The sequence below is a fragment of the Dermochelys coriacea genome, chromosome 4 (assembly GCF_009764565.3).
Source record: "Dermochelys coriacea isolate rDerCor1 chromosome 4, rDerCor1.pri.v4, whole genome shotgun sequence".
Lineage (NCBI taxonomy): Eukaryota > Metazoa > Chordata > Testudines > Dermochelyidae > Dermochelys > Dermochelys coriacea.
The window spans coordinates 40,324,991-40,337,235 of record NC_050071.1 but is presented as its reverse complement, the minus strand read 5'-3'; the positions used below and the strand labels follow the sequence as shown (position 1 = coordinate 40,337,235).

General features: G+C 40.2%; 1 protein-coding gene across 2 annotated transcripts in view; it reads right to left on the bottom strand.

Moving 5' to 3' along the window:
• USP53 (ubiquitin specific peptidase 53) overlaps positions 1 to 12,245 on the bottom strand; it is a 64,018-nt gene that overhangs the window by 40,232 nt on the left and 11,541 nt on the right. For both annotated transcript variants that reach the window (XM_038399225.2, XM_043513426.1), the window contains exons 2-3: positions 3,154 to 3,904; positions 1,238 to 1,330 (exon numbers count right to left, since the gene is read on the bottom strand). In XM_038399225.2, coding sequence (XP_038255153.1) covers positions 1,238 to 1,330; positions 3,154 to 3,297 — 237 coding nt within the window. In that variant the 5' untranslated portion in view covers positions 3,298 to 3,904. The remainder of the gene's footprint in view (positions 1 to 1,237; positions 1,331 to 3,153; positions 3,905 to 12,245) is intronic.

Sequence of the window (12,245 nt, the reverse complement as noted above, 5' to 3'; positions counted from 1 at the left end):
GGACAAAGTGTGTTCTTCCTAGTCTCTTATTTTTACCCCTTCCATTTTGTTTTATTTTATTTTAATCACTCTCTACACCTCAAAATCCAAATCTTGTCATCTGATTTTCTTTCAACTCCCTTTCATTCAGTCTTCACTTGCACCATTCAGAGGCACTTTGAAACCCACACAGCCCAAAGGAAATGCAGCTGACAACCAAGCTGTTCTGCTCCTTATCTGTGTGCTGTACACATACCTCGGACCACAAATTCAGGCAGTACAACAGATAGTTGTCCTCCCAAAAAGCAGGGCTCTACTTACATACAAAGTAAATGTACCACAGGCACAAGAGAATCTCTTCATTGAACGTATTTTTCCCCATATTCCATGTTGTATCAGCTACTCTTAAATTCTACATATCACTACCCATTCCACATGATCATATTAGAATCTCAAAGATTGTTTACTGTGGAATTTCAGTTAGCCAAGAACACACAAAGGAATAAAAATCCAAGCAAAGTGTGTGAGGTTTCTCCTTACCCCCTTAATCTTACTTATTTGGTTATTTCACATTTACAGATATTTCCCCCGATGTTAAACATAGGCAATCAAATACTACAATAAAAAAGGCAGGATAAAAACATGGACTAGAACAGAACATTTGTTTATGAACTTCAAGGAAATTGATGCAGTTTTAGATGTAAATGTGTCAGACAATAGTTGAAATATGCAGACTTGATGCTGATGTACAAACATGCAGCACTTATGAGCTTTATTTTAATTATCCAGTAACTACGATAACCCAAATACACTTAAAGTCAATTATTCAATTACAAAAGTCTTAGAACTTATAAAACAGGGTTACCTTTTGATAAGATATGGTCAACACATGTAAAACACAAGATTCCAAGACTGCAAACTGTATCATGCTAATTATTAACTTTCAAACAGTTAAAGTCATCTATACAAGGGACAAAAGTTGGAATTCAAGTTTTTTTTAAAATATAAATGTATGTGCCTCTGCTACATAGATGTGAACAAAATTTTGAAACATTGGCTGCAATTTACATACATCTAGAGATCAACTCCTCATTAGTAAGGTCTCTCTCCACAGCAGACTGAACACGTGTACCAATGGTTAGTGTCTGAAAAATACTACTTTATTCCAATGAAAATTAGTCTTCTCATTTCATGAAATAGATAGAAAAACTGGAAGTACAGTTTGATTTAACTTCCATTTGAAATATTCAGTATTTACCTTTAAAGCACAAAATATGCAAGCATCTCCCTGACAGATATGTCCAGTTAGACCTCTTAAACTCCGCCGGAATATGTCAAGCTGCCATAAAACCTACAAGAAAAAACAAAGTGGAACAGAAAATAAGGTTTCTAGTCCAAGGACTTCTTATCTAAAAGTATAAGATTCATTTAACCACATTTATTAGACTATTTTTTTAACTTTATGTGGCATGTACAATATTAGCATAATAATTACTACAAGAAATAAAGATAGATGCTAAAATGAATAAAGTACATTTGAAAAAGTCAGAGTACAAAATACTTTTAAAGGTGGGAGGAAGGGGAAAGGGACAGAAAAAAAACACATTCCTCCTTATAAAAGGACATTGTTGCCAATTATGACTCCTCTGAATCCTTTGTTAACATCCGTGGATTGGTGGGTGGTAGGACTGTCTAAAACTACAACTAAAAAATGGACTTTAGCTTTAATTTTAGGGCACCCTAAGGGAAAAGCAAAACTAAACTGAACATAGGTCAGGTTGTTCCCATTAAAATGAATGTAAAGCAACATATTCATTCTGCTGTATCCATATCATTCCATGTTGGTTTAAATAAAAATACAGCCAGATAATTTAAAAATAGTAACATTTTGACAGCTGGCATAGATCCATTGATGCTGCAAACTCTTTGTCAAAGGACATAATTGCCACCATAATCTAAAGAGTACTGCAATGTAGTTACGCTGGTATGATCTAAAAGGCTACACATTGTTTGTGCGTTTTAGCTTTTTACATGAAACTGTTTTACAACAGATCTCATTAAAGTGTAGTACACAAAAGACTGATGTTCCCCTTCCTCCTTTTTAAAGATAATGTAAATATCAAGAATAGGAAAGATGCCTTACAGCAGGATAACAAAGGATAAACAGAAAACAGCAATATGTATGTTAAAAATTGAATTTCATTAAAAATTTTGTTTGACATCAAAACGTTTTGAGATCCAACACTACTCAGACTGATTTTTGTTGGTATTCTGCCCACTGGCAACATGGGAAAAGTTATCATATACTGTGGAACTAGGTTTTTTCCCCATGTTAACAAGGGCTTTTTATTGGGCTGGCATCACAGTTAGGAGAATAATATGCATTTGTGGGACTAACCTACAGAACATAAAAAATAGCTCTATATTTAGGCACAAAATAGCTTCCCTCTGAAAGGAAGTTTATCACCACACAGCATCCCAGGAGAATGCCTTTAAGCTTAATTTATGGTAAATTTTGAAACCTACGATGGTATTTAGAACACGTTGATAGATGAACTACAGTTCTAAAAAACATGCAGTATGTAGCAAGACATACACATTAAGAAGTAGCTTTTTAAAATATATGCTTTTATACAGCAAAAGCAAATCTATGTTTTATTTCCTTGATAAGAAGGGAACATGGAACAAGTTTCTGATCATAGATACTACATAGATTTGTTGCTATATACACATGCCTGAGATAAGAATCAGGTCTTTGACCAAAAAAAGGATAAAATAGAATTCAGTCCAAGGTACTAACAAAAACAATTTGGACTAAGCACCATAGATCTATACACTAAATTCTCAAGTGATAGTAGTTTAGGTAAAAAAGAAAAACCCTGGTCCAATTAAGAAAGTTGTCTGGTACACTTTGTGAATTAAGACTACAAACATATCCTGCCCAACATAAATTCAGTATGGATCATCATCAACAGATTAAGAAAAGCATGATCACAGTCAAAATCATAAATGAAAAACTTACTGTACTTCTAGAGTGCAAGAAAGATATACATTACACAAAAGGTTTAAGAGCCTTTCAAAAAGAACAGATGTGTTCATAATGCAAACAAATTTCTGTAAATATCAACTTATTTACCAAAAAAAAGTGTAAAAGAGGTGACAATCTTTTCCTACCTGTACAGCACTGTTAAGAAAGCAACTGTTTTGTCCTGGCTCATTTAACAAGCCTTTGGTAGGGGCCAAGGACAACATACTTCCAGGCTGATACACTTTTCCAAGGTTACCAGCAGGTTTCCGCAAGAACTTCACCCACGCCATTATTTTTTTTAAAATGTATATAAAAATCAAGCTATTTGCACTTTTAATATCTTTAAGGATATGACGAGTGCAAGGCAAAGAAGGAGGACTTATGAGAAGTGACTTAAAGTCATGGCATTCTGTTCAGATAGTACAATGGCATCCACGTAAAGAGTTTGTCTTCTGCAGCTGTTGGCTATTTATCAGGAACAGTCTGTCAACTAAATTTGTAATCCCACAAAAAGTTTTGGAGCTTTGGAGACTAAAAAAGAATGAAAAACCCATAAAACTGATGATGTCCTGTTAAAATTAAAATATTCTGAAGGTCCACCTTTGTTAGAATGAAAGTTCTTGCTGAGCATGCCACCCAGTATCTGACCTTTCCTTCTAGGGATGTCTTTGTTTCAAAGTATTACTGCAAAACACGAGTTGGAAGAGAATTCTTGAACACTATGGCCTTAATATATTACAAAAATAGAAAATTCTTGTCTGGTTTTATACTGCTGTTCTCTCATTTCCTTAAGTCTTCCTTTTCCTTCTAACAGCATAGGGTCTCTCTCCACTGGTCCATGAAATATATTCCAGTAGAGAAAACTCCGTATTTTATTTCATTATTTTCCCAGTAAACCTGTAACAGAGAAAAAAAAAGTTTTAAAGTACGTCCTTTAGAACAGTATATTAAGAGAATAAAACCAGGTAACAATTAAAAGGTAAATGGAGTTTCATAGAGAGAGGAGTTAAAGTCTATTACACGGAAAAAGTGTTAAGATGGAAAAGATCAATTTGATGTGGTTCAGTATTCATCATAGTCCAGATATTGTTTATTCTATTAAGACTATAATCTAATTAGTTTGGGTGCTGACTTCTGAAACCATACAGCACAGTTGCATGAAATCTGTTTTTTCTCACTTAGGATCTCAAAGTTGAATTAATATTGGGGTGACTTTGATAAACTGTACTTCATCATGTCAGGGTTCCCTCCCCACTCTGAACTCTAGGGTGGGGACGTGGGGACCCTGACATGGTGGCAACACAGTGGGATCATTTTGAACCAGAAGCACAGACCTTAGGATTTAAAAAAATATATATTTTTTCGTTTGGCTGCTTGAAGTCAAGGAGGTGTTTTGTTTTGTTTTGTTTTTAAAGGATACTTTTGTTTTTAAGCTGAGAGCAGCTGGAGGGTTTTTTTCTTCTTCTCTGCCTCAAGGCAAAGTAGTTAAGCTACAGCAAGGTAATTCACAAGCTGGGTTTTGTTTTTTTCCTCTTTTTTTCTTTCTAGCTCTCAGGGTAGGCTAGGTTAAGCGCAGGGAGGCTAGGATGACAGAAAGTGATGTCCAAAAGAAACTAGATTTAGCCAAATTGAAAGCTGAAGGAAGAAAGAACAAACATGAAAGACAACTGGAATTAAAACAGATGGTGATCGATGCACAAGTGGCCAGAGAAAAGCTGCTAGGGAGGAGAGAGAAAAAGAGAGGAAACATGAACTGGAGGTGATGTGGTGGAAATGATGGAACCCTTCAGCCGCTGACTCCACCACCCCAAAAATCCACAAATGGGAGCGACTATGTCCACAGTATGATGAATCCAGTTATATTGCTGAATATTTCATCACCTCAGAGACTCTGCACCCTCCATGCAATTCCTGAAGATCACAAGATGACCACATTGGTGGCAAAATTGACTGGAAGAGCTCTGGACATATTCAACAAGATGCCTATTGAGGATGCTTCTGACTATGGTAAATTTAAGGATTTGGTTTTAAAGCAATTTCAAATTACACCTGAAACTTAGAGAGTAAAATTTAGAGCCCTTAAAAGAGGGGCTGGACTAAGCAATGTGGTTTATGTAAACCAGATGAAGGAATTGTTAGATAAATGGGTCAAAGGAAAGAGTGCAACTAGCTTTGAAGGAATGTGTGATTTGGTTGTCCATGAGCAGTTCCTGACTATGACCAATGATGATGTAAAACAGTGTTTATGGGATAAGAAAATGGACTCAGAAGAAAGTCTTGCTTCTTATGCCGATCGATACGAGTAGTCCCAGACCGCCAGAGAGGCAGGGCAAATGGGAACAAAACAGGTGGAGGTAGCAGAGAGGAACAACCCTGGTCACAGTTTGGGGGGATACCAGAAGGGGCACCCCAAGACCACCCCATACTACCAGGCCCCACCTACACCCTAAGGAAAACCCCAGATAACTTATCGTCCCACCACAGCATTCTCCAGCAACCCACCTCACCCGAGTGACCAGTCAGCTGGGCGATGTTTTAAATGTAACAAGGTGGGGCATGTAAACGCTAACTGCCCCAAGAACCCCAACAGATTGCAGTTCATTGCATCGGGGTCAAACCAAAGGTCCACAGGCCCTGATGCTTCCCAGTTACCCTCAGAGCAAAGGGAAACTGAGTGTGGGCGGGAAGAAGGTTATCACGTGGAGGGACACTGGAGCACAGGTGTCAGCTATCCACCAATCCCTAGTAGACCCCAAATTAATCAACCCAGCGGCCCAAGTGACGATTCAACCCTTCAAGTCAACCTCTTTTGATTTGCCTGCAGCCAAGTTGCCTGTCCAGTACAAGGGCTGGTCAGGAATGTGGACTTTTGCAGTCTATGGTGATTATCCCATTCCCATGCTGCTGGGGGAAGAGTTGGCCAATCATGTGAAGCTAGCCAAGAGGGTGGGAATGGTCACTCTCAGCCATGCTAAGCAAGCCTTCACACCTAGCTCTGTTCCTGAGCCTTCTACAAGGGCCCAGTCTGTTACCAGAAACCCAGACTGAGGTGTTGGAACTGGACCCCATGCCAACATCTGCAACAGCAGTAGTGGATCCAGTCGCAGAGACCCAACCAGAGCCAGTCCCAGAACTGGAACTGGCAGAGCAACCAGCAACAGAACCACTGCCAGCACTGAATCCAGCGCTTGCAACCCCATCGGCAACTCTAACACCAGAGGGCACCACCAAGCCCACACTGGCAGCAGCAGCTAAACCTGCACAAGAGGCTCAACCGGAGCCTGAAACACAACATAGTGCACCAGCGGAGAGTGGTTCACAGTCAACAGAAACAGTCCTATCATCTACATCGCTTTCAGAGGGACCAAGCCCAAATCCATAATCCAGTGAGGAAGCCAAGCAGGAAGCAGATGAAAGCCTTCAGGGAGTTTGGATGGCGGCACGGAACAACCCACTGCCTCTCAGCTCGTCTAATCAATTGCAGTTTGTTGTAGAAAGACGACTTTTATACAAGGAAACTCTTTCTGGTGGGCACCAGGAAGACTGGCATCCTCAAAGACAGTTGGTAGTTCCAACTAAGTACCAGGTAAAACTCTTGAGCTTAGCCCACGATCATCCTAGTGGCCATGCTGGGGTGAATAGGACCAAAAACTGTTTGGGGAAGTCCTTCCACTGGGAGGGAATGGGCAAGGACGTTTCTACCTATGTCCGGTCTGGTGAGGTGTGTCAAAATGTGGGAAAACCCTGAGACCAGTTCAAAGCCCCTCTCCAGACACTCCCCATAATTGAGGTTCCATTTCAGCAAGTAGCTGTGGATACTTTGGGTCCTTTTCCAAAAAGGACACCCAGAGGAAAGCAGTACATACTGACTTTCATGGATTTTGCCACTTGATGGCCGGAAGCAGTAGCTCTAAGCAAGGGCTAAAAGTGTGTGCCAGACATTAACAGACATTTTTGCCAGGTTGGCCCTTGGACATCCTTACGGATTTGGGAACTAATTTCCTGGCAGAAACCATGAAAAGCCTTTGGGAAGCTCATGGGGTGAACCACTTGGTGGCCACACCATCGAACAAATGGCCTGGTGAAGAAGTTTAATGGATCATTGGGGGTCATAATACGTAAATGAGTACTCCAGTGATTGGGACCTAGTGTTGCAGCAGTTACTCTTTGCCTACAGAGCTGTACCAAATCCCAGTTTAGGGTTTGCAACATTTGAACTTGTGTATGACCGCGATGTTAAGGAGCCATTACAGTTGGTGAAACAGCAATGGGAGGGGTTTATGCCTTCTCCAGGAACTAACATTCTGTACTTTGTAAACAACCTACAAAGCACCCTCCGAACCTCTTTGGCCCTTGCTAGAGAAAAACCTAAAACAAGCCCAGGAAGAGCAAAAAGCATGGTATGATAAACATGCCAGAGAGCATTCCTTCCAAGTAGGGACGAGGTCATGGTCTTGAAGGAGCTCCAGGCCAATAAGATGGAAGTGTCGTAGGAAGGGCCATTCATGATCCAAGAGCACCTGCGTGCTGTTAACCATCTCATAGCATCCCCCACCTCAAACCTAAAGCCTGAAGTGTACCATGTTAATTCTCTAAAGCCCTCTTATTCCAGAGAATTAAAGGTTTGTCAGTTTACAGCCCACGGAGGTGAGGACGCTGAGTGACCTGAAGGTGTCTACTACGTAGGAAAAAGTAATCGTGGCATGGAGGAATTGAACCTCTCAATGACCCTCTGACATATGGAGCGACAGCAAATCAAGGAGCTGTGCACTAGCTTCGTGCTAGTGTTCTCAGCCACCCTAGGACAGACCAAATGGGCATACCACTCCATTGACACAGGTAATACTCGCCCAATTAGAGCCCAACCTTACCAGGTGTCTCCTCAAGCCAAAGCTGCTATAGAATGGGAGATCCAGGACATACTACAGATGGGTGTAATCCGCCCCTCTGACAGTGCATGGGCATCTCTAGTGGTTCTAGTTCCCAAACCAGATGGGGAGATATGCTTTTGCGTGGACTACCATAAGCTAAATGCTGTAACTCGCTCAGACAACTATCCAATGCCACGCACAAATAAGCTATTGGAGAAACTGGGATGTGCCCAGTTCATGTCTACCTTAGACTTAACCAAGAGGTACTGGAAAGTACCGTTGGATGAATCCGCCAAGGAAAGCTCAGCCTTCATCACCCATGTAGGGCTGTATGAATTTAATGTGCTCCTTTTCGGGCTACGAAATGAACCCACCACCTTCCAAAAATGTGTAGATGGTCTCCTAGCAGGATTGGGAGAATCTGCAGTCGCCTATCTTGATGTGGTCATCTTTTTTGATTCATGGGCAGAACACGTGGAACATCTACAAAAAGTCTTTGAGCGCATAAGAGAGGCAGGACTAACTGTTAAGCTAAGAAGTATCAAATAGGCCTAAACAGAGTGACTTACCTTGGACACCAGGTGGGTCAAGGAACTATCAACCCCTTACAGGCCAAAGTGAATGCTATCCAAAAGTGGCCTGTCCCAAAGTCAAAGAAACAGGTCCAATCCTTCTTAGGCTTGGCTGGGTATTACAGGCAATTTGTACCGCAATACAGCCAAATCGCCGCCCACAGACAGACCTAACCAAAAAGAAACAGCCAAATGCAGCTCAGTGGACTGAAGAGTGTTAGAAGGCCTTGAATCAGCTTAAAGCGACACTCATGTCTGACCCTGTGCTAAGGGCCCCAGACTTTGACAAACCTTTCCTAGTAACCATGGATGCGTCCAAGCATGGTGTGGGAGCAGTTTTAATGCTGGAAGGACCGGATCAAGAATTCCATCCTGTCGTGTTTCTCAGCAAAAAGCTGTCTGAGAAGGAAAGCCACTGGTCAATCTGCGAAAAGGAATGCTACGTCATTGTGTACGCGCTAGAAAAGCTACACCCATACGTTTGGGGACAGCGTTTCCACCTGCAAACCAACCATGCTGCACTGAAGTGGCTTCGTACCGTCAAGGACAATAATAAACTTCTTCAGAGGAGTTTAGCTCTCCAAAATTTTGATTTTGAAATACAACACATTTCAGGAGCTTCAAACAAAGTGGCTGATGCCCTCTCCCGTGATAGTTTCCCAGAATCAACTGATTAAATCGTCCTTGAAATGTGGAAAGTATTGTTAGTTTTTATATAATCAGTAGTATATCTAGAGGTGCATGTGTCCTATTAATTCTGTTTTCTCCTAGAGCCCCAGGAAAAAGTCACAGCCAGTGTGGAGCAGGGTGTCCAACACAATCTATGATGGGGGAGGGGGTCATAAGCATACAGCTAAGGGTAGCATAAAATCCCTCCTTTACCTGTAAAGGGTTAATCTGTTCCATTAACCTAGTTGGCACCTGACCAGAAGGACCAATGGGGAAAGAAGATACTTTCAAATTGGGGGGAGGGGAATTTTTTTGTTTGTGCTCTTTGTTGTTCTCTCCAAGACAAAGAGAGAGAGAGAGACCAAGCAAGTAATCTAGCTCCTACTGAATGATACTATTTCTGTAAATTTAGATGCAAGGAAATGCATTAAAGTATCTCTTATTTTAGCTTGTGAATTTCCCCTATGCTAAGAGGAATTTCCCCTATGCTAAGAGGGGAATCCTCTGTTTTAAATCTTATTACCCTGTAAAATTACCTTCCACCCTAATTTTACAGAGGTGATTCTTTTACTTTTTTTCCTTTATAATAAAGTTCTGTTTTTAAGAATCTGATTGGGGTTTTTAGTGTCCTAAAAACCCAAGGGTCTGGTCTGTGCTCACCTTGTTTACTCTCAAGCCTCCCCAAGAAAGGGAGTGAAGGGGTTTGGGAGGATATTTTGGGGAAACAGGAATTCCAAGTGGTCCTTTTCCTAAATCTTTGTGGTGGCAGTGACACCGTCCAAGGACAAGGAAGAATGTGTGCCTTGGGGGAAGTTTTTAACCTAAGCTGATAGAAATAAGCTGAGGGGGTCTTTCATGCGGGTCCCCACATCTGTACCCTAGAGTTCAGAGTGATGAGGGAACCCTAACATCACTACTCAGTAAAGGTTTTGATTTGATAATCCTAATGTTTGTATGTGTGAAATATCTACTGATAAATATTTCTCTGTTTTGTTTTGTTTTTTTTAAAAAAACTAAACAGATGATAGGGATGGATTTACTTGATACCAGATTATACTGTATTCTCATTATTTCATATTATTGTCTATGAATGTTTTGAAAAACATTTCTTTAATAATATAGCAATTGGGTTAGCCGGGTTCTCCTACATTTTGTACCAATATCAATTGAACTGGCCACCTGAGTACTCTGTTGTCACACCTAGTGAATCTTTGCATCAGTTTTGGCTTCTCAATTTACAGCCACAATAGTTGTTACTCTTGTATATGCATTATATGACAGCAAGAAGGTTATCATCGTTACATATTCACAGCCAACATTTTAAACTCAAAATACTGGATTATACATTTAGGTCTGCATCACAAAAGTCACTGGCATACTATAACTTCCTTATTTCAGAGAGTAGCCCAAAACAAACCCAAGGATTAGCTGCTAGGCAAGAAGAATTAAAAGTCATGTGTATAGAAAAGAGTGAAGGAACCAAGGTAAAAGTTCTTGATGGCAGCGAGGCCAGGAAGCCAGAATTTCACCCCACATCTTAAACAGTGCACATAAATAAGCTACTAAAAATAATATACTAACGGTTTTGAAAGCGCAGCTTCATCCCTATATCATCTTTTCCCCCATACTGTGGCAATCTTAAATGTCATGCAAGTGCCAATTAAGGATTACAATTTTTGTTTAGAATGCTGTAAAGAACAGATAATTGTTTCACCCAACTATGTAGTCCCAACAAACATTTTTATGGCTAAACAATTCAACATCTTTTCAACTGTAAAGAAAACGAGACTGCATATAGAACCAAAAATATCTGCCTTTCAAAAACATCCCTAATGAGAAAACTTTGCACCCCTAAAATTATCTCCCTTTTTATTCCTAGACTTCCTCCCATCTGGATGCCCCATCTTTAAAGGGCACACTGGAACTCTGCGTTAGTAAGAATCAATAACTGGAACTTCACCAAAAGTCTGTGTTGACCAGTGCATAACCCCATGATTTTGGTTTATGATTTTACTGTATCCCAACCATACGTAATTTGATCTTAAAAATGCAGGAAACAAGTAGTTTACATGTCTACAACTGCATTGAGCAAAGAATTTAAGAAATTTCAATATAAAATTTAAATCTCTATTTAAAACCGACCTCAAAGTCCATGGTAATAGGTTATTACCAAAAAGTGATGACTTCATTTTCCTTAAGATTATTTAAATATACCCAGAAGAAAAAAAAGCTACAATTTAATAAAAATTGTAAATGCAAACCAGTTTAAGAAAACATCTTATATAACCTTAAAGTTATTAAAACAAAACACCTGAAAGTGAGAAAATTCTAAGGGGAGAGTCTTATAGTGAAAAAGTGTCCTTCTTTACGTAACTGCCATTCTTCCAAAAAGGAGCAAATGCAATTTAAGCAAAGGAAGACAGAGGTGAAGATAACTGCATAGTACTCGCAAAAAGAAAAGGAGTACTTATGGCACCTTAGAGACTAACAAATTTATTAGAGCATAAGCTTTCGTGAGCTACAGCTGAAGTGAGCTGTAGCTCACGAAAGCTTATGCTCTAATAAATTTGTTAGTCTCTAAGGTGCCATAAGTACTCCTTTTCTTTTTGCGAATACAGACTAACACGGCTGCTACTCTGAAACCTGCATAGTACTGATCAACATGAAAAAGGACTTCTGAAGTCAAAGCAGGCAGAAGTGACAACAGATATGCACATCATCACTAAAGGAGGTAAAATTCTGAACAAGTATTGTTGTTACAGTTGGAAGCTTTACTGTGAAATATAAAGAGATAACAATGGAACACTGCAGTAAGGAGGAGTTGAGAGAGGATGTAAGGACAGCTGTGCTGCGGAGGCCAATGTCACTACTCCAAGGAATCAGCACTTCAAGGGCTTTCCTAGCATACTGAAGCAGCAGTGCTAAGGAAGACCCATGGTGCACCAATACCTCAGCCCAGAGAGAGACAGACACACACACACACACACACACTATTCCCATAGCACTGCTGCCTCTGTATGGTAGAGAGCTGATGCAACAGTGCGAGGGAATTCAGATCAGAATCCAGAACTACTTTTATTGAAGGAAAAGCTGAAATAAAACTACACAGTCTTTTCAGTTAGTGTA